The sequence below is a fragment of the Trachurus japonicus genome, chromosome 14 (assembly GCF_045865225.1).
Source record: "Trachurus japonicus isolate A0001 chromosome 14, Traja_1.0".
Lineage (NCBI taxonomy): Eukaryota > Metazoa > Chordata > Actinopteri > Carangiformes > Carangidae > Trachurus > Trachurus japonicus.
This window is the reverse complement of record NC_140920.1, coordinates 10,720,821-10,743,948: the sequence shown is the minus strand read 5'-3', so window position 1 is coordinate 10,743,948 and position 23,128 is coordinate 10,720,821. Positions and strand designations below refer to the sequence as shown.

At 41.6% G+C, this 23,128-nt stretch overlaps 1 protein-coding gene across 5 annotated transcripts in view; it reads left to right on the top strand.

Moving 5' to 3' along the window:
• specc1 (sperm antigen with calponin homology and coiled-coil domains 1) overlaps positions 1-23,128 on the top strand; it is a 75,612-nt gene that overhangs the window by 43,725 nt on the left and 8,759 nt on the right. For all 5 annotated transcript variants that reach the window (XM_085797462.1, XM_085797465.1, XM_085797464.1 and 2 more), the window contains 8 exons: positions 1,412-1,619; positions 2,141-2,214; positions 4,248-4,423; positions 8,359-8,522; positions 9,544-9,644; positions 9,761-9,836; positions 10,595-10,739; positions 12,774-12,876. In XM_085797462.1, coding sequence (XP_085653588.1) covers positions 1,412-1,619; positions 2,141-2,214; positions 4,248-4,423; positions 8,359-8,522; positions 9,544-9,644; positions 9,761-9,836; positions 10,595-10,739; positions 12,774-12,876 — 1,047 coding nt within the window. The remainder of the gene's footprint in view (positions 1-1,411; positions 1,620-2,140; positions 2,215-4,247; positions 4,424-8,358; positions 8,523-9,543; positions 9,645-9,760; positions 9,837-10,594; positions 10,740-12,773; positions 12,877-23,128) is intronic.

Below are 23,128 nucleotides of genomic sequence, written 5' to 3'. Positions count from 1 at the left end.
TAAACCAAATACACAGTTGGAGTTGTTGGATTGTGTGTTTGATGAGTTTGATGAAGGAAACCAAGAAATCCCATTAGTCTCCGTAGCGTTGCTCTGAGCAGCTCAGGGCTCTGCTCGGCCGTTCTAAAAATAGCTTGCACCGACAATTAAAGGTAACGAAACCTACTCCTAAAACTATAAGGATTATGGCAATGGGCCAATTTGCCAAAATGTTGAACTATCCCTTTAAAAGGTGACAGATGTGATGATAAATGTCTGTTGTTTGAGCAACCTACAGTACAATGTTTTCCACAGGCTGAGAACGGTGGGTGTGTGTCTGTGTGTGACCAATGTGCATTCAGAGTATCATGTAGTTTAGAGGTGGAGAATGCAACACGTTATTTTCCTGAACTACAATTTACAAATGCCCCATAAAAACACCTCACATCCAGACTCGGGGGTAGACACTACAATTTACAAATGTTCCCTAAACACTCCATATCCAGACTCTGGGTAGATGCTGCAATTTACCAGCGTTTACCAATGGACTCCAATGAGCAGACACTAGATAAGCAGCTACACACACACAGCTACAGCCTTTAGTCCCCACAACATTACAGCAGAGCACACAACTTTCTGTGTGGCCAAAAATTAGTTCATTTGAAACGAGTGAGATGAGGCCTTTCAGTGTCACATTTACCTGGATTGAAATGGAATAATATTTATCTGCCTGTCGTTGTGTTGGCAACTAAATTGAACCTATAGGAAATTCTGGTGTACTAATGTACAGGAGTAGCATTGCAATACATGCAATTTACACTGTTGCCCCAATAAAATATGTATTTAGCTCTTCTTATGAACTGAACTGATTGTGACAGTGTGATTTATTCTTGATAGATAACGTGTATATCTTCTCAAAACTCTAATGATCAATCTCTTTCCAAACATATCACTGTTAAAATGAAACCACAATTAACCTTATAATAGGAATAAAAAGAGTAATGTGTCTGAAAACAATTAATATTTCAACTTTATTGTCAACAGTGTATTAGACTCACTATGGTTACTGTTTTACTGCTTATTTCTAAATCAAAACTGATAGTTTGTTTTCATCAGACTTAACAGCCTAATGTATCAGTCAAATACAGTGACATGGTTTAGTCAGTCTAACTACATTTTGGTTGGTTGATCTTGGGAAATGTTTTTCTCAATCCAGCCCTCAGTGAATTTAGTTTTTATACAATCCTTAATGATCCTCAGAAATATAGAGATGTAGAAAAGCACTATCAAGATCAAACTCAAACACTGCACCACAACTGTCACAAGGGTATAAAACGACTTTGGTGCATCTGTTTTATCAGAGCAGTGGCAGCCATCACTGCTTCTTTGTTATAACCCTGCTGTATTCTCACGTGTGTGTGCACATACGCAGGTGGAGGCCAAATGCCAGCAGGTTCAGGAGTGGGCGGAGAGGAGGGAGCAGGAGCTCAGCGGCCAGGTGACTTCCCAGGAGGAGGCCAGGGTCCAGGCGGAGAACCAGGTGAAGGAGCTGAAGGAGACCATCTTCGAGCTGGAGGACCAGGTGGAGCAGCAGAGAGCCGTCAACTGTCACACCAACCAAGCTGTCCTGGACATGGAGAGTATGTTCATCTCACTGACTCTTAAGTTCTCTGTGGTGTTTTAACCTGCAGTCTGAGCTGGACAAAGAGAAGACATGTCTGCAAAAGTACATGAAACAGAACAACATTAAGGCTGTGTGTTGAACTAGACTGTATTAATTTAAGCTACATGTGCCATATAACTAACCCTATAAACTGGAAACCGAATGTACATGACAATGAGTTGCAAAATTAGTGCATGCTGTAACTTTTTGTTTTAATTTCCAGTGCAGTTGAAACGATATGACTGGATATTTTATACTTGTCTTCAAAAACCAATGAGCCAGATCAGACGAGTGTCCTGTTACACACTTGCAATAAGCAACATTTGAAGATGGGTTTAATATTATCCACAATTAACTCTTACTGTTATAAGCTGTATGCTACTGTATAGCCTGGCTTGCTGTATCTCCTCCACCCTGAGAACTGTGCAGTAAATAGTGTTTATTGTCAGCGTAGGGGTTGGATAGTAGTTCTCATAAACCTTGAATGTGTCTTTGCAGATTTTGCCAAAAAGCTGGAGGAGCAGAAAGCTGAAGCAGAGCGACAACTGAAAGTCTTCAATAGACAGATGAAGGTAAGAAAACTTTAACTTGCAGACTTACAGAGTGTGCCGTTTCACAAAACATGCCACCTCTGACAGGGCTGAGGAGCTTTGAGGAGATTTACAGTTAATGTTAGGACTTGTATATCTACGCCAGAACAAATCTGACTCCACTCTCCTAAATCAAGTGACCGTTTGTTTTACAGCCATCCATCATCGCCACATTTTGAATTAGTAACACTCACACAATAGGTTTTGGGTGGATTATCACTTTAGGGTCAGAATTATGATCCAGTGCTTACTGTGTTTCCTCGACTGTTTGCCAACAACAGTCGACCTTGGAGGAATCTTTCCACTGAGTATTGTTCCAGTAGCGCTGTGGAACATGCAGGTAGGCTGTTCAATGTGTGTGTTTTGGCAGGCACCAGTTTTCTCCATGGTATCCTTCCTTTTAACATCACTTCTGTCAGTTGTTTTTTTATATATCAGACATGATCAAGCTCAGCAGAAGCCAGGGCTGTGTGATGTCCAAAAAACAAAATCATACTGTATTGCTGTTTCTGTGGCAGATGATGTGATGAGTCCTCATTTTGGTATTTTACTGTATTTTATTTATGTGAAATGATGATCATGTGATTGTTTTTTTGTTGGCCCTTATAAGATGAAGCCTGTCCCCTCAGGAGAATATGATTTATAACATTGTTATGCTTTATTTATGTAATGGTGTGATACATTTAGCTTTTTATTGAACAAAAAAAAGCAGCTCTGATTTGGATGTTCCACTTCAGTAATATTTCAATTAGTGGTTCAGCCGTACCCGATCTAATGCAGAAAATTTGAAAATGTATTAAAGTCATAAATTCTCAAGCGACATTAAGGTATCACAATGGGAAATATATCCAGTACAAGCTGCTAATGTAGTGGCCACAGCCGAAAACAGTGATGTGCCAGGTGCTGGTCTTTTCCTTTATACCACCGAGTATAGACCCACATATTTTTACTTCATTGCCGAGAGCGATCTCCCGTTATTTTTTTCACTGTCTGTTGTTGTGATTCAAAGATGGTTCTTAACAGCCTCAGGAGTTTTTCAGCTCTTTGTCTGAAATTGGGTGTGGGATGATGTTTTACTTCCACAGACTCCAATTTAAAAAGTAGACAGTGTTTTTAACAGAATGTAGATTAGGTTAGGGTGAAACAGTCACAATAAAATCAAATTATATTAGAGGTTCGTATAGTTTTTCCTGCCTAAACAGTAAATCCTTTACCAGTGTCCTCGGTAAATACACAAGAAACAACAATGGTTGTTTCATCGTTTATTTATCAGTTCTCATTTATCTATGGAGTTGTATAGAATATAAACTTCCTTTTAGGACTGATATTGATCTAAATCCAAAGGGTTCAAAATCATTGTCTTAAAGGGATAGTTCAACATTTTGGCAAAGTGGCCCATTGCCATAATCCCTATAGTTTTAGGAGTAGGTTCGTTACCTTTAATTGTTGGTGCAAGCTATTTTTAGAATGGCGGAGCAGAGCTGCTCAGAGCTACGCTACGGAGGCAAATGGGATTTCTTTGTTTCCCTCATCAAACTCATCAAATACACAATCCAATAACTCCAAAACACCCTGGTGGACAAGTTGTGACCTGCACATTCACCACGCTATGAGATAATAACGAAAAGTCACGAGACAGTTGTTTTCGAGGAAAATGCAGAGACTGCTTGCTGAAAAACTGCCCCCGACGGGAACGCACCTCTGCGGTTTTGCATTAATTTACCTTGAAAACAACTGTGACTGTGTATTTGATGAGTTTGATGAGGGAAACCAAGAAATCCCATGAGCCTCCGTAGCGTAGCTCTGAGCAGCTCGCGGCTCTGCTCCGCCGTTCTAAAAATAGCTTGCACCGACAATTAAAGGTAACGAACCTACTGCTATGACTATAGGGATTATAGTCATAGCAGTAGGTTCGTTCGTTCTGATGATTAGTGATTACATGAATTATCCTGTACGTGTTTATATGTGGATCTACAGGCGCAGTATACTGTATATCCCTGTGTTTGTGTCCTCAGGATGAAAAAGAGGAGTGGCGCCGGTTCCAGGCGGACCTCCAGACAGCGGTGGTCGTGGCCAATGACATCAAGGTGGAGGCTCAGCAGGAGCTGCGTGCACTCAGGAGGCAGCTGCAGGAGGAGCAGGACCGCAGCGCGAAGCTCTCCGCAGACCTCGAGGCCCTGCAGGGAGTCAGGTACCACCTCCACCATACTACACCATTCCTCCCCCTTAAACCCCAACCCCCCTCCCCTCCCTGTGCTCCCCTCGTTTAGCATCGGGCTGCAGTTCCTTTCTCTCTCAACACGATGTGGAGATGAGATACCTGCCAGAGTCCTGCCATATCCTCCATGTTTTATACATGAAGTGCAAACAATGATGTGTAATAATTTCAACTCCCCAAGAATCTCTTGCTTAAGAGGTTTCTGAAATTCCTATCTGGTATCAAAACAGGAAAATCATCATTTAGTTAACATCTTTGTATTTCACAAAGTTCAGAGTTGACTTCCTGGGATTTGGCAGACTCTATTGGTAAATGAGCAGTCTCCTGTGGTATTTCCCTCTGTGTATTCTACTCCTTTAAGCTGCTGCCCTCTCTGTCTCCCTCTTCCACACTGACCATTGCCCTGTAGTAACATTCAAACTTCACAATAACCAGCAGTATATATTCAAGGATATTATTATTATTATTATTATTATTATTATTATTATTATTATTATTATTATTAAATGATGAGGCAGGTCTACAGAACGCACAGATGCTGCAGATGTAAAACACTGTCCTCTCTGTACTACTCAGTGAAAATGTATCATGTTATTTTATTTAAGACCTCATGTAGTGTTGTTGCACTGTGGCCATGCAGTAATGTGACTGAATTGTATTTATAAAGCGTGTGGCATTGGTTTGTGTGTGAGTATACTGTATATAAGTGTTTTGCAAATGCCATGGTGTTCTTGACAGTGTTGTCTATCATTATCACGGCAGGTCAATACACTTGTACCTGTGGCAAAGTCTAGATCTGCTACTGTAAAGCACTCTGTTTACCTGTGCGGCCAGTCATGGTGTAATACTCTAAGCAAATGATTTCTTAATGATTTCTACTTTGTCATTCCTACAATATCACCTCACAAACCTCATGAGAGCAGTTTCAGTATGTAAAAATATGATAATATTTGGTTTAAAACCAAATATGTCTTGTTCAAATTTCATATGAATCGAGTACGTTACATATCTATATATATCATTGGTTTTAGACCATGGCTAAATCAGCAAACTTTCCCCAAGATTAGCTGTTGCACTACGTCCGCTCCCCACCTTCAGCAGCTCCCTGTGATGATGTCCCTCTGACAAGCCTCCCTATGTAACGTCCAGGTGAGTTCCCTGCCCTGTCAGCCCTCTCTCAGCCCTGTGTGCTGCTCCTGCTGCTGCTCACTGACCTTCCTATCTGTGTTTGGCTTCATGTTGTTGCTTCAGCCTGTCTGACTCTTGTCTGTCCTTCCATATGCTGGCTGACTGCACCTTCGGGACTGTCTTTTTTACCCTTTTTTTGATTTGATTTGCTTTGCCTGGTCCTTTAAACCTGCCATTCCAGTAGTAGATGTATCTGGTGCCACCTGCTGTCCGTTGAATGAATAACCCTCCTACTTTTTTGGTTAAATAGCAGGATGGTCTGCACGGCATGACTGGATTATACTCATGCTATGCATCATCTGCTTCAGATACATTTGCATAGCGTCTTCATCACCGGGTGATTTAGTCACACTTGACATTATGAGTGACTTTATTAATCCAATGAGGTATGCATGGAGCGGTTAAAAAAAAAAAAGAAAAAAGAAAAATTGAACAGTGCCCAGAGGTCTGCATTTCATAGCACCAATGTTGAAGAAGAAATGTTGAATCCCCAGTTATTCTGCACATGTAAATGTTTAAAATTGTTTTACCGCAGTTTGTTTTTTTTATACATCGTTCATCTTTCTTCCTTTTTCTCTTATTTCCAGAATAAACACCGGAGCCACTTTTGATACCAAGACGGCAGTAGAGGGGCACTAGAGAGAAGTGCCCTCCACCTCAGCACCAGTGAAGACAGTGTTATTGTTGCACTTATTGGCTTTCTGTGTCATTCAATGTGTAATGTGGCTAACAGTCTCTTTCTTAGCCACAGTGAGCCGTGCGTGACGCAGCTCACAAACAGGCTCATGACACAGAGTCTGGTTTCCATTTCTCTCTTTACGCTTTTGGAACCTTTTGAATAATAATACTGTGTTTTTATTATTTCTGAATGAATGTACTCTTTTATGTTTGTAATTTTCTCGACTTGTGTTGAAGAAATGCCATATGTTTGAGAGACTCTCCTTTTTATACTGTGCAAAGCTGCTTTGTGCCTTTTTAGAGAGCTGGGAAAATAGAAAGTGTGTGACCTGTTACAAAAAAAAAAAAAACACGGTGGAGTATGAAAAATAAACTGGTAAATGTGCAGCCAGTGGCAAAGCTGAAATAGTTAAGATTCCCATCATTCTATGAACGAGGGCAGAAAAACCATGTTTCAAGGCGAAAACAATGCAGCTGTTTTAATAATAGAGCATGTGGCTCTTTTCGTACTATTTCTGTATCAGTCAAAGTTTTTCTATGACTGGCCTCTGATTGTTCAGTGTAAAACTTAACATTTGTAACCTGTAAAAAAAACAAACAAAATTTTACCTTATTTTAAAACGTTGGGCCTTGTTCTGTAGTTGGAATAAAAGTGGATGCAGTACCACTTTTAGCCAGTAGATGGCACCACAGAACAGACAGTTACCACAAACAGGTGACCTCCATGTGGACACTGATGTCTGTTTGTCTTAAATTTACACAGTAATGTATACCCGGTTATTATTCCTTTCTGCCAGATAAAATAACCCGAGCGATGTTGATGCTGACAGAAGCAGAGCACTGCCAAAGTTAGATGTTCATACTGCCACAAACACTGACAGCTGTACCTCAAAGTCATGTTTTACTCTCCTTAAAACGACCACAAGGTTGACGGTCCACTTTAACCTGGAGACCGAGAAGACTGTGCCACAGGTTCCTGAAGGGATTATTATTATAATTATCCTTAAAACAGATGTCAAATGATGAGTTTGAACTCATTTTCTTTCATTCAGTTGTTTCAGTCTAGATTCATTATGTTAAATATAAGCAGAGATTTCCTCAACATTGATTTTAATCTATCAGATACCTAACCCTAACTGTGATGCCACTCATTTTGCTATGATAAGATATATCACATACCGCATGGTTATTTTTATTATGATGATTATGAGCCAAACCCCCTACAGAGTATTCTGTGTTGGTGTAATATGATGACGTATGGTTTCAGGATCTCAGGTTCTACCAACTTGTATCACAGTCAGATATTCAACTTGTGCATTTATTTTATTCAAAGCCATATTGTTCTACCAGGTGATAAGGTACTGGTGCTCAACATGTAAACAATCAGAGATACATTTGAAAAAACAACATTATGGAAAAAAAGAAAAGAGGTGGTATCAGTGTGATAGGTCTTTTTTTCTTTTCTTTTTTGTCTGTAGCGAAGCCATTTAATGAACAATACAGTGAATTTGCTGTTAATTTATTCCTTAATGAAAGACCTGTGACTGGTTTCCAAAACAATGTATTGTACGTCTGTTTGACTGATGTTCATTAGGACAATTAATAAATGAAATTACACCAGTCAAACTGTGGTTGTGCATCTCTCTCTCTTTCTCTCTCTGCGCCTACACTTTGGAGGTGAGTGGAGTTCAAGACAGAAATTCCTCTCCTGACATTCATTCCTCATCCATCACTGATTAAGACACTTGAGATCCTTTACTCTGTAGCCGATAGTCCAATGTTCATCAGGGTTAGGGGTTAGAAAATGTCCTGATAATTGACTTGCTCAGATTTTTGTGTTTAGATCTGTCCAACTGCAGCTGATTCTCAATTATAGTGTAAATGTTTGTCAATGTAGCTAAAAACACTCTGTTTTAAAGCATTCAGTCTATTCAACAAGTAATCTAATAAGCAGTGGTTATGTGAAGTCCAATCTCATGCTGTCTCTTGTATGTATTGTGTATGTGTCTCTACACAGCAACCATGTTCATTTTGTCTGTCAGGTCCCAAGGTGACGAGGTGAAAGTGTCCGACTCAGATAACAACCGTCACTGGTGTGGAATCCCTGTGATCCCGACCTCACCCACCGACGCCAGTGGAGATGCCGACTCGGAGCCCGGAGCTACTGTCAAATCCCTCATTAAGTCCTTTGATACTGTCGGACAGAGTGAGCTCCGAGCACCTCCACACACACACAAACACACACACACAAACTTGCATACAAACTCCTACAGGGAATTTCGCATAGAGGGGAACAGCTGGTGGATATGTGTCATTTTCAAAGTCCTGTGCAGTTGTGCTGGATTGTGTGGCCTTAAATGACCTCAGAGAGGTTTGGTAATGTTTCTATGTTTGGTTAGAGTTGATGTGTGTGTGTGTGTGTGTGTGTGTGTGTTGGGTAAAACCTGCACCTTCAATCAAAGTGTTCAGTATATATTAAATCATAAATCATATTCACTTTAAACTGTGTTGGGCTGATTTAAATATTCACTTTTTCATATGAACATACCTTTTACATTTTTTTCTGAAATGTGTTAGTTGTAATATGAACAGTAATACCAGGACTTAAACTAAACAAAAAAAGAACGTTAAAATAACAACTATAGTTTAATGGAGTCTTGAACCTGTACCTGTACAATCAAACATCAATTTGTATCATGTTTGATTTTGGTGACATCAAAAATGTGTAGAATTGACTTTCCCTTTGTTGTTGAGGTCATAGTTAAAGATGGTGACAGATGTATTGACAGGTTTTTCTTTCTTTTCTTCTATTGTTCTCCTCATTTAAACACAAGAGGGGATCAGAGCGTTAGAAACTCCTCTTAGTATTATGTCGTACAGTAGAGTACCAATGCTATTTGTGAAACATTTCTTTGGACTAACACCTCTCTGACGGTGGCAATAGTCTTCTTTATTATAGTATTATAGTCATCATAAAGGTGTTTGGAGAAGGTAGCAGATAAAGTGGACACTGAGTGTGTGTGATGAAATAAAAAGTAACATAGAAGTCCACTTGATCGTAGTTAATCTACCGCTCTTCAGTGTTCAGATGGATCTCCTCTGTAATCTAAACAGAGAGACACTACAGTTAAGACGGCATGAATGTGTTAATGATGGTGTTGAAAATTATAATCAGCTCTTTTGATACATCAATCAGTGAGGACCGTCTGCTGTCGTTTGATTCTCAGATGGATCGAGTCACACAGTTCAGGTGCACTCCTCTCCACGGAGCCCGCTGAGTGGGATTCCTGTCCGCACCGCACCTGCTGCTGCCGTCTCCCCGATGCAGGTACACACCAGTGCATCGTCCTTAATTAAAAAATTAAATAAGACTTCCTGTGTGTGACATTGTTTCATCTAGACTGTGATGCGATGAGATCCCTGCTCTGTTTTACGTTCCTTCAGAGACACTCGTACATCAAGCCGCTTTCGAAGACGCTGGAGAAAAGAATCAATCAGGGTGAATTCTCTCATCCTCACGGTAAGTAACACAGATGGGTCGTGCTGTTTCATTTACATGTGGGTCCATATTTCATTTAGCAGTCATAAGGGCCTCACTGCTTTTTTTTACGTCAGTGCAGTGGACAGCCAGCCGAAGTGCTGCTGTGAGTCAGAAGTGAGTAAGCCCCATAAATGAATGAATCAATGTCCAATGTCCAATAAATTTGAGATGGTAATATGCAAACATCCGTCTACACATTGATTTTATAGTTTAATGGCCACATCCTCATCTACTGTCAGCACACATTTCAGCTCCTGTCTCTAGGAGGAGGAGGACGGAGAAATAATCAGTAACTTCGGCATCAGAGCTGAGCCGCAGACAAAAAGACTGCATTTAACTCCTGATCTCATCTTGGTACCGACTTTTAATGAAACAGACTTTTTAGTTTACTACTCACTTTACAGATGTGTCTTTATACAGAGAGTGGCTACAGAATAAACTTGTTCAGGCGAGACAGAGGCCTCAGGTTGGGTCATTTTGAGTGTTTCGGAGGCTGAAAACTTAAAGGCAAAGAGTATTCACAGTCAGTTCTCTCATTCATACTCATTCACCAGAATGAATTTGAACTTTCCATTTGCTCTCTTTCTATTTTCATTCACTCCTCCTGAATGTTTATAGCTTACTCATACTTCTCATGCTGTCTTTGTTTTATTAGTATAATGATCCTGCATGTTTCTGACTCACTCCTCACATTCTCCTGTGCCTCCCTCCTTTTGTGGCCTTCTTCAATCCCCCAGATAAATTGTCGGGCTGTGGGGAAGACCTCAAACCTAACAGCCTTATGAGGAAGAGTCCTTCCCTGGAGTCTGTAATTAAAACATCACACTCCCTCGGCGGCCGCACAGCATCCTTCAGCTACAACCGCGGCAACAGCAAACTCAGGTGGGATTACCCAGTAATTATTGCTTGTTAGATAATACAACTTGTTTAAATTTGTTATATATTACATCAGAATTCTTATTCCCTTATTATAAAAAATAACAACACTGAAAATATAAGCACAGTTTTTTTTATTAGTTTTGAACAGAAACTGTTTAATTTCTGTGTTTTTGTGAAATAATCAGTTGCCCCAATTTAGAGAAGGTTTCGGTGTCAAAGTGACGACGTGTGTATTATTATCTTTAAATAACGACGTGTTGGACTTTGGAGTTGTTCAACCTTAGCTGCCAAAAAGTGTGGATGTGACACAGGTGGTGGGGCTGTTACTTATCAGACGGGGGTGGGGAGGAGAGTCAAATGTTAAACAAACATGGTTTCCTCTTGTGAGTTGTGGTGTCGGTGACTTAGACAGGGAGGAGTGGTCTGTGCAGGAAAACAACACTCGACAGTGATGAAGTTAGTTAGACTGACGCACAGCGGCAGCTACAGCTGTAACGGGTTAACGTTTACGTGACTCAGTGCTCAGGTTTGTGTTGTTGTCACGGTCAGACAGTGAAGCTGGTTTAAGAAGATACTTTGCCACCTCATCGGGCATCACCCTCAGCGTCAACCTCCGCACTGTTGACATTAATAATATGCACCACTCGTGCTCTTATCTTAAAACTCAGAAACCTGTCTGTGCAGCCTCAACTCCTCTTGTTATCATGTCATTACTGAGCTGACTCCGCTCTGTGCTGCTGTCTGTAACGTCATTAGAAGTGCCATCAACATCAATTAATCGTAAAAGGTCAGAGAGAGATGTTTCCCCCCTAGCAGCTGTCTCTCTAGCCTCTCTTGCATATTAATGTAAATGCATGTGGCTGTTTTTTGCAGACCTTTCTCAAACAACCGATCAGCAGCAGTGCATTGCCGTGTTTGGTATGGTTTCAGTGTTATGATATAGCTGCTGTATCATCGTAATAACTGTTTGGATAAAGGCTCTAACTGCCCGTGGCCTCACGTTGCCTTAAAACTGAGGATTAATGAATTTAACAGCACAGCCATGGTGACGTGTGAAATGTTTACCATGTACAGAGCAATGACCGTCTCTCATGGTCTTCCCATGGCCCCAGCTCCAGCGCAAACCCACAGGGAGCAGACCCTCTGAATAATTCAACAGATAGGCATTTAATTTCTGTTTTCTCTTTTCCTTGTGTTGTACAATTGTGCGGTCGGACTACCGTACATAAACATGAGCACATGAAGTTAGGAGTGAGGCCAAAATAAACTGAAGTAAACCTTTCCACCCTGCGCTTGAGACAGGCTCTGGGCTGTAACTGAGTGCTGTGATTAATCTCAAAGAAAGCTTTGATCTTGTGGTGAATTCTGGGATTTGGGAAATGAGATAAAGAAAGTAAGAGGAAGTTTCTAAGAATAGTAAAAAAAAATGTGATTAGTTACAACTCGAGTGTGTTTTCAGTGTCACCATCATGGTGCATGTTGTGTTGACTGTGATACATCATCATGCTGGTGGCAACTGTCTTTTTCCCCATTATATCTCAGTATATACAGATAAACAGAAAGCTAATGTTACATACTGTAGACGAGTATGTTTCGGCTGCAGTCTTGTGTGAAATATTTTCGGCATTAATCGGTTTACTTAATGGCCTCATTATCATAAATTGTTTATGGTGTTGTTGTTTATGTTTCAGCTACTTTTCCCTTGAGAGTGTAAACACTAAACAGGGCTGGTGACTTTCATGAGCTAGTAAACTTAATTTACCACAGAGATGGGATTTAGATTGTCGTTGTCTGAGAAGCAGCTTTTACATGAAGTCCACTTCTGAACTAGTTTGGGTGAAATTTCCCACAAATTGTTTTCATGTGGAAAAATCTGACTTTAACGCAGACACAGTGTTTTTACAGTGAGATTGACAGGAGCATAATTTATGTCCATTTTTCAGGGTTAATTTAACTCTACACTTCTACACGCTGTAACTGTCCCGTGTGTGTGTGTGTGTGTGTGTGTGACTGCGGTTTGTGCTTCCCTGGTGACAGTGTGGAAAGAAAGGACCCCTTGGCTGCACTGGCGCGGGAGTATGGAGGATCTAAGAGAAACGCTCTACTGAAGTGGTGCCAGAAGAAAACAGAAGGCTATCCGGTAGGGATCAGAGGCCAGAGACCTCGTTCAAACACAAGGCGGGCTCCATTCACTTTCACACCCTGTTCTTCTCTGCATCTTTGTCTGACAGTTTTATTTTTGTCTCACACTCTTTGGGTTCTCATTTAAAAGTGCCCACTCCCTCCTTTCATATTGCACAAATACAGCATTGGCCCGTCTCTGCCCTCAGGGATAGTAGCCATCTTATTTTTTGTTTTGTTTTTTGTCAGTAAGCACTGAGGTGTTAGACTGACTGTAGTGGCACATTACCGGGTTTGCAGACACACTATTCACCAAGCTGTCATCTCACTGTCAAGTCAGTGGCAATGGAAACATTGAAGCAAAGCGCTCGGCGTTACACACTGGATTTGTACATGTGTGTGTTTTTATAGCCCGCCTTGTTTTTATGCATGTCCATTTGTTTATGCATTGTTTTTGTCTTGTGTTCCCATCTGTGCTCCCTGTGTCCATGGAGCCAAATGCTGACAATCAGCTGGCTTAGCTACCCCCTTAATATCCAGTTTAAGGAGCCCATTAAGCCCAGAGGGATTAGAGATTTGCCTATGTAATCATCGTGTTTCTGTGCCAGCATGCCAGTTAGCTACGGCTAACACTCTTACCAGCAGGCAGACTGGTCCCAGCCTGCAGACTCTAGTTTCAGGGGGATGAGGTGTGATTTCAGTCCTCTCAGCAGTTTAATAGATTAATTACATTATAAACATCACTGACTCTGGTTTCTGTCATGCTTTAGTCTCCCTCTCACAGCTCGGCCCGACTCGGCCAAGTATGAAAAGCCACGTTGGAGGACAGCTGTTAAAAATAGCCCTAGTTTTTTCCAGTTATAAATTGTCTGAATAACTGAATGAGTTGTTAGATCAATAGTTCCTATTTCTCCAGCGCTGTGGCGCTCGGTGAACTTTGAGTCACCCTCCCTGCGTCTGCGGTCGGTGTGGCGATCACATGGCACAGGTGTTTGGAAAACACACACACACACACACACACCAGATCCTCTGTGATGGAAACACCCAATCAGATGAGATAAAACTGCTGCTGACCAACAGATGATCTGATGGTTTGTCTGATGGACGCTGCTGCACCCATGTACAGACTGTCATCACTCCACTTTATTTTAACAGAGGCAGCAGGAGTGTGTCACTGGCACACACTGGAGTAGGCAATGGAAGGTCACTAATATAATTTCAGACAGGACAGAAGATGATGAAACTTGACACAAGACACAAGAAGGAGGGTTTGAAAAAAAATGTCTCAGTTTAAATGAATACAGTAGCAAAGTAACAGAGCTCATTCAAAACAAAGATTGCAGCTATACAAATATTTCCCTTTACCCTCGTGAGAATATCCCACACCCCTTCCTGCTGTGTAAGCTGCCCTGGGTATGAGCAGCTCATTCACTGGCACAAAATAATACCTCATTGTAAAAAAAAAAAAAAAAAAAAAATACTCTGTTGCAAGTAATAGTCCTGCATTCAGAAACAGAAAAAAGTCAATGAGAAAAAAGACAGTCAGTGTATAAACGGTAAAAGTGTCAACTCCCATTTCGAAGTGTGCAACGAGCATTTTAATGTTTTCTTTGGTCATGGTGGATCTTATTATGACTTCTACTTTTTTATAACCTGTTGTATACACAGTGCCGTAGTTAAAACCCACAAACTATTATTGCATCATGCATTTAGCATCTTTTCCTGCAAAGTAACCAGTAACTTCAGCTATCAGATAAATGTTAAAAGTTACAAAAGTACAGTATTTCTCTCTGAAATGTAGCACAGCTACAAAAAAAAGTCACATAAACTGAACCTATAGCACTTGTTTAAATATACTTAGTCACTTTTCACCATTGCTTAAACCCTAAAACCCAAATGGAATTGCAAATCCTGGTTCAGTTCAGGACAGTGCGGTCCAGCAACACAAAAACCCTTAATGGAGCCTTTTCCCCATTGGTCTGGATTTAACTATGGAGCCTGTGATCCCCTCTCACAAAGGGCTTAGTAACATAGTGTGATTATTTGCAAGTATCAGGAATGCAGTAAGAAGATTTGGGTACTACTCAGTCTGTGGCATAATCAGTCCCCTCCTGGAGTAACGGCTCCTGGTTCGAGCTGTGATCCTTAATGTTTGTGCGTTTTCTCCATATGGTCCATGTGTCTGACCTGTAATTGGATTCATTTACAGATTATTGAGCAGTTAACCTTAAAGAACGTCTATTTTTAGAGCAACTTTGACTGCCCCCCACACTGTACCGCCTTCAGGGCATTTGATCGTGAGACATATGTTTGCATATCTGATGAATTTTCCAGCTAAGCGGTGTTGTTTTTTACAAATGTGTTCGGACTGTATTTAATTAATTTCACCTAAATATCTGTATGTACACTACGTATGCACATACATGGACATGACTGAGGCACAGAAATGAGTTAAAGAATTACACTGAAAGTATTTTCTTTATCGTATACTATCTCAGCAGAGATTTAAGAGGTTTTACGTTTCTTTTCTTGTCTCTTGAGCTTTCTGCTTCTTCTGGTAAACCCCCCCACCCTCAGGGATTTCTGTTTCTGAGTATTCATAGACATTTACTGTAAGTTTTTTGTGTGTCACACATACAGCAGAGACATTTACTGTATGTTTGTGTGTGTGTGACATATTTCGCGCATCATTTACGGTCTAAGTTTCATGCATCAGAAGATACGCGACCACAAACCCCCAACCCTTCTGCTCGTGTGGCAAAATAAGGGAAAAGGTTACTGTCAGAGGACGTGTTGCGCTCCATATGTCTGGGGAAAGGTCAGACTGTTGCACTGTTATGAAGGCTCTGTCCACAAAGTACTTGCTTTGGGCCCAGAGACGTTGACTGGCCTGTCATATACGGTGTGTAGCTCCAGGACAGCAAGGCACAGGGACGATGGAAACACACCCACATCCAGCTTTCTCACTTTGTCTTCCCTTCTCTCTGTCATGCTTATGTTCTGCTGTGATAAAGGTTAGTGAGTTTTATCAATACGGCCACACTCATTTCACGGTCCCTTTCTCTTCACCACTCTGGACTAAGGTCAAATAGGTAATAACTCAACACTAATTGGCTCTTTAGTACGGAGTCACCCAGTTGTAATTTATGTTGGCCGCTTCAGTCTGCATAATTAATGGTCACTTTGAGGAGGCCTGCTCCGACCATCTCCGTTCACTTTCCATCGTCTCTCTCGTTTCCAAGCGGTGGAGTCCGGAAACAAGCTCATATATCTTGCTCATCTGCCACCGCCGAAGCAAAAAAAAAAAAAAAGCCGTTGTGTGAGATGAGAACAAAGCCGATGGGAGGGGTTCAGCCCCGTGCCAGTTGTTATTACAGTCCTATTGTTGCCAAAACCTTTTGGTCAAACAGCAGCCTAATTAAAGTGAAACAGAGAGCGGGAGCTATTGTAAGCACGTCGGGAGATTATTTAATATTTAGGTGTAAAGAGCTGCAGAGGGCACAGTAAATCTATGTGAGTCAAAGTCAGGCTGTTTGCTGTGATCAATACAGGAGTGAGGGAGGGATCATCACAGGAGAAATTAGATGGTTGATGATGTCCTTAAAAGACCCCAGGTCAAGCTTCATTCAGTTCAAATTATTTATTTATTGAACAGGGACAGTGCACATTAATTAACATGTCAGTTTTTATGTAAATGTGCCAGAGCTAGCCACAGTGGCTAATTTTCATCTGTTGTCCCTGGGGCAGGTTGGTAAAAGTCAACATCATACAGCAGTTAATACATTCATTTCACTGTTGTTAGTGTTTCATATGAAGTAACATCGTTCTGGCTTGTTTGTTTGTTTGTTTGTTTTAAGGCATATAGGTGACACTGAACGTTAATGTGGCCTACGTGCCTGAGATCACGCATCCAGCTGAGCCGTGTGTGTGTGTGTGACGGCATGTCTGCTACAGTACTGTTTAAGGACGCTTGTCTCTGAACAAACGGCTGAAGCAGTTAGAGACAGAAAAGGGGGAAAACATGGCAAATGACATGCACGTGAACCCACACACACACGTATAGACAGATGAGCAGGATGGCCGTGCTATCACCATGGAGAAGAATCCCTTTAACCCCTTAGGGAAATTGTGGTCCGTGTGAGGGGATGTGTAGTGTTTACCCGCCATGCGCTGGCCCTTAGGGCGGCTGAATACCTGACCTGTGTTAAACTCTCAGCGGGGGATGAGACGTGAGTCCAGACAGACTGTCACACCTCAAATGTCAGATTCTGGGAAACGCGGATCGATCGGTGAAGACCTTAAGCTGGCTCTGATTGACTCTGCCCTGTGGGAGAGACCCAAGGGGCCTCTCTCCGGAAATTAGTATTCACATGGGATCCTGTGCACGTCAGCGCTGCACTGGATGCAGACTTGAAACACACAAGACCACTTTCATACAGCTTTGGGATTGTGACTCTGAAGAGCATGTTGTTTTTGTTTTTGTTGTTGTTGTAGAGATCATACTCAGACTGAAACTGAGCGTACTAACTTTCTCTCAAAGTGTTGACATTGCTTAAGTGGATGTTGTGGTCGAACAGCAACCAGACTAAATGAATTGTGACCATAAAATCACATGGTTACGTCCTTCTGCATTAACCAGAAAGTTTGTACACAGCCTCATTGAGAAGCAAAATGTTGACATGTTGCGGTTTTCCAGTTTCGATGAGCAAAGGCTTTCTTGAACGTCTGGTGTGTTGGAAAACACTCTAACCTCCTACTGTATATTTATCAGGCTCTTTGATGTCTTAATTTAGGACAGCTCCGGACACTTTTTAAACTGTTTTTTTTTTTTTTTTTTGCTCTCAATTAACCAAAGAAGCCAAACAAAAATAAATGCACTGTTTGTTCAAGATGGGAACAATGAGCAAAGGGTCTGCACATTAGGCTCAGCTGGGCCTGACAGAGCACAGCTCATCCGGCCGCGTCTGGGAAACACACACACACACATACACACACACATACGCACACAAAGCCATTGAAGAGACAGGAATGGACCCCCAAGAGAGTGTGGAGTGGAGGTCATACATCGCGAAGGGGAAAACAGTTGGAGTTCAAAGACAAGCCATGACTGTATGTTCTAGTAATGCCGTATTGATTGAGATCATAAGTGTGAAATAACATAGTAAATGTCATCTCTCAGTCATTCTCGCTGCAGATGGATTATTCTTTTAAATGTACTCAAAGTCAAGTGTTTATCCCTAAAAATCATCAGTGATCACGCTCATGATCATCAGAACTGGGTAAAAAGGCGAGACATGTACTGAGTGCACAAAATGACATAGTGAACAACGCTTTAGACCTGGAAAGTGGGCTTTTTTTTAGAAGAGGAGCAGCTAAAAAAGTTCCAGGTATCAACAAAGGCAGGAAATGCTGCGTTGTCTAATTAAAGGATCATTCTGACATTTTAGAGAAATGTGCTAATTTGCAAACTTTCTTTGGTTCAGATGATTGATGATTGATGTCCTGCACAGAGAGAGCTCCAGAGTGTTAGCCAAGCTACACAACAGAGGAAAAAGATGTGATTTAAAGGAATAGTTCAACATTTTGGCAAACTGGCCCATTGCCATAATCCCTATAGTTTTAGGAGTATAGGTTTGTTACCTTTAATTGTCGGTGCAAGCAAATACACAATCCAACAACTCCAAAACGCTCTTGTGGACAAGTTGTGACCTGCACATTCACCACACTATGAGATAATAACAGAAAGTTACGAGACAGAGTTGTTTTCGAGGTAAATTCATGCAAAACCGCTGATGCGTGTTCCTGTCCAGGGCAGTTTTTCATCAAGCAGTCTCTGCATTTGCCTCTAAAACAACTCTGTCTCGTATCGTTCCGTTATTATCTCATAGCGTGGTGAATGTGCAGGTCACAACTTGTCCACGAAGGCGTTTTGGAGTTGTTGGATTGTGTATTTGATGAGTTTGATGAGGGAAACCAAGAAATCCCATTAGCCCCGTTGCGTAGTTCTGAGCAGCTCGCGGCTCTGCTCCGCTGTTCAAAAAATAGCTTGCACCGACAATTAAAGGTAACGAACCTACTCCCTTTAAAGGAGAGTACAATGTACATTTTATTTAAAGGTGTACACTGCAACAAGGACACACAGTTCTGTTTTAATCTAAATCCCTTTTATATAATCAGGATCTAAATATTGATACAGACTATCTCTCACAGACATGATCATTTTTAATCAAAGTTAGATCTGTCATGAAGGATCAACACGGTGGATTTCTGAGCTCCGCATCAGTATCATCATCCTCCTCACCTTTTTATCTCGTCCTTTGTGTAGGATGAGTCCATTAAATTGCATAAAGAGGCGGTGGAGAGCAGCTCTGTGACCTTTGCTGTTGCCCTGTCTTTATCTCCATGGTCCCGCCTGCCTGAGCTCTCAGCCTGTCATTGCTCATGACTATGACTCACTGCAGGGTCCATTAGGGCGGTCTCGCCCTCGCTGCCCTCTCATCTAGAGTTTTGTCTCTCCATTTCTAACTTTGTTTTCTTATTTTTATAGTCTTCTCCTGTTTTCTTCCTTCTCTCATCCTTTTTTTTGTTTGTTTTTGTTGTTGGTGGTGGTCTTCTTGTTGCCATATTCATTTAGTTGAGGTGATTTAGTGAGATTCTGTGACAAAGATGGAGACAAGTTCATCAATCACACGACTCTCAGGCTCGATGTCGCCTTCTTTCCCTCAGTAGACTGATGTCTTTTTAACAAACTGTGTGTGTGTGTGTGTGTGTCAGTGTGTCACAGTCGTCCCTCTATCCCCAGCTGCCCAAGTGTCATGACAGCACAGGCGCTTTAATCCCTGCCACAGATTTGACACCAGTCCACACCATTTACATGGACTAACGGAGAACACACACATTACACACACACACACACACCTTGTATTGATGCACATGGTGTTGAGCTGCTGTGTGTGTGAGGTGTTCGGTGTCTGGCTCGTTTCCAGCTCGTCTGCAAATTCCATTTCTGAATGGTTTACAGCAGGATATATTGTCCAGGCAGGACACAACATGTCCTTGGTATTAATGTCCTCTGCAGCTGCAGTCACATGTGCAACTTCAATAATGAGTCAATAAATCATTTAGTTGATCTATAGAAAAACATCAATCAATGGATTTTGGTCTTATCTTTATTTCTTTTTTTAAATGTTGCATTTTGCTGTTGTCTTTTATTTTGAAATGTTAGTCCTACAAGCAACTTTTGGTGTAGGGCATTGGTTCCCAACTTGGGGTCCGGGCGTCAGAGATTTCAGGGGGTCCACAGAGCTTTGTCTGTTCTGAGGTTGTGAGGTTATCAAAATTATATTTGTGCATATTGAAATTTTAAAATCACAATAACACACACAATTGGATAATCAGAATCATGTATAAAGAAAGACAATAGGAACAAAAACCTACAACCTACCTGCTTATAGGGAAATGATGACAATTATGACACAACAAAGGAGAATGGTCAGAAAGATAAAATAAAAATAAATACCCATGCAGGGCTCCATTTTTTATCAACTTGGGCAATAATCATTAGTTTTCCTAAACTGTAAAAGATTAAAATATCACACCAGACCAGAGCTATGAAAATAGACCAATTTTCTTTCACTTTTTCCTCTTATAGCAGATCCTGTAGCCACTGTTAACATTCTTGCAACCTGCTTTTCATAACAGGAAGTTCCAGCTCACCATTATCAGGTTCATGCTCAGGTTAAATTTCACCCACAATTTGACTACTGATGCTCTCATAGATATTTTCACATGGTGTCGGGACAAAGCAACGACACACACAGATCAACTTTTCCCTTTTTTCCTCTCTGCTCAGTCCTCTCTCTGCACAATCCCCTGCTTCTCTCTCATACTCTCTTTCTCTGAGCCCTAAAAAGCGACGGCTCTGCCTTTTGTGCCGAGCGAGACGCTTCCTGTCGCTTGATGCTGTGTTTGCTTTTCTGAGCCGGCTCCCAGAGAGCTGTTGTTGTCCGCTGCTGTTTTAGCATTCATGCTTCTCCCTCTCTTTCTGCCCTGAGCGAACTCCACCGCACACACAACCCCCTTTCTCTCCCACTCCCACCCCGAGCTCCACCACAGCCACCATCCCTGGCCTGGATTAGGACATGTGTTTTCCTCAGACCACCCCAGCACTCTCACACACAAACTGCCCTCCACAACCTCTCCTATCAGCTTATTTGTCATTGCCTATCTTAGTCTGGGGCTCTCTTGGGTCTGACTAACCCACTATCACTCCCTCTGTGTGTGTCCATGCATCATAGACACACAGTGCTAGTGCTGCTGCTGAGCCAGCTAAGAGAGAAGGGGGCGAGTTATGAGAGGAATGTGAGCTGACATGACTGCACAGGTCTCCCCTCCAGACATAATAGGCAGGCAGTGACTGATGGAGATGAGACCCCTGTATTTAAAAACTTTCAGCTTCAGCCTCTGTTGCAGCATCACAGACTGTGGAGGAAAATTAGATCGTCCCAGAGAAACCGCTCACTTAACTGTTATTAATGCTCAGAAGTATCAAAGTGGTAATCACAGTAGATAATGATATTTGATTTGTGATGAATTAATATGACTGTCGTACTTCATTCAAATGAAACAGGCTTAAAGGGATAGTTCAACATTTTGGCAAATTGGCCCATTGCCATAATCCCTACAGTCTTAGCAGTAGGTTCATTGCCTTTTAATTGTCGATGCAAGCTATTAGAACAGCGGAGCAGAGCCGTGAGCTGCTCAGAGCTAAGCTACAGAGGTTAATGGGATTTTTTGGTTTCCCTGATCAAATACACAATCCAACAACTCCAAAACACTCTCGTGGACAAGTTGTGACCTGCACATTCACCACGCTATGAGACAATAACGGAACGTTATGAGACCGAGTTAATTGCAGAGACTGCTTGCTGAAAAACTGCCCCCGACGGGAACGCGCATCAGCGGTTTTGCATGAATTTACCTTGAAAACAACTCCGTCTCGTAACCTTCCATTATTGTCTCATAGCGTGCTGAATGTGCAGGTCACAACTTGTCCACCAGAGCGTTTTGAAGTTGTTGGATTGTGTATTTGATGAGTTTGAGGGAAACCAAGAAATCCCATGAGCCTCCGTATCATAGCTCTGAGCAGCTCGCGGCTCTGCTCCGCCGTTCTAAGAATAGCTTGCACCGACAATTAAAGGTAACGAACCTACTGCTAAAACTATAGGGATTATGGCAATGGACCAATTTACCAAAATGTTGAACTATCCCTTCAAAGTCCCACTGTGGTCAGAAGAGCTCAGGGCTACATCCAAGTGGACATGCGGTTCTCATGGAGGTCATGGATGGAGGTTTATTTTTTCAGTTCTTGAAGACGTTTCACCTCTGATCCAGAAGGTTTAAAGTTTCTGCACTTCTAAAGCTAATGAACCAAATGATGGGTCTCAGGACGACCTCCAAGATGACGACCCCACCAAAGGTTAAATACCTGGGTCGCCCACATCAAGCTTTTAAGAACCTTTTAAGAACCTTTCAGACGAGAGGCGAAACATCTTAAAGAGCTGATAAGAAGTTCAGATGCCTTCATCTGTAGCACTTGGCTGAACTGTTCTAATGCATATACTACATTCATGCATATACAACCCAGTTATCAGGTTTGGATGAATGTAGATGTTCGTTGCATACAGTATTATACAGTAGTATACAGATATATTCATTCAATTTACAGAATTGACAATGACATATTTACTGTATACAGTATTATCTGTCAAGCCAGGGTGTGAATGGCTGAAAGGTTGATACAAATAACTCACATAACACCTAAAACAGGTGCTTCCTCTGAGGTTGATCTGCTTCTCACCTTGAAACCACACATCACTATAAGATGAGATAACTCACGTAACATCAAAGCCAGACAAGTGAAGACAAATAAAAAATTTGTCGACAGTTCCTTTCAGCTCCGGGTGATATTCATTAGTGCAGCGACTTAAAGCTGGGATTTTTTTAATTCTTGTCCTCAGGACCCAGAGTTGGGCTGTTTTCCTGTGCTATCAGGTGGTTTAATTACATTCACCTGGTCTCACATGTATGGATCAGCCGCTGATTAGATTTATAGAATGAAAACGAACAGGGCTGTGCTCCTCGGGGTGAGGGTTGAAGAGCAAAACAAACACGTGGCCGCATGTCCAATCTTTAGCATCTGACTGGAGCTAATGCTGTGTGTACTACAGACACACTGATGTGCCCAGAGATACTTAAGGCAGAGCTTTATC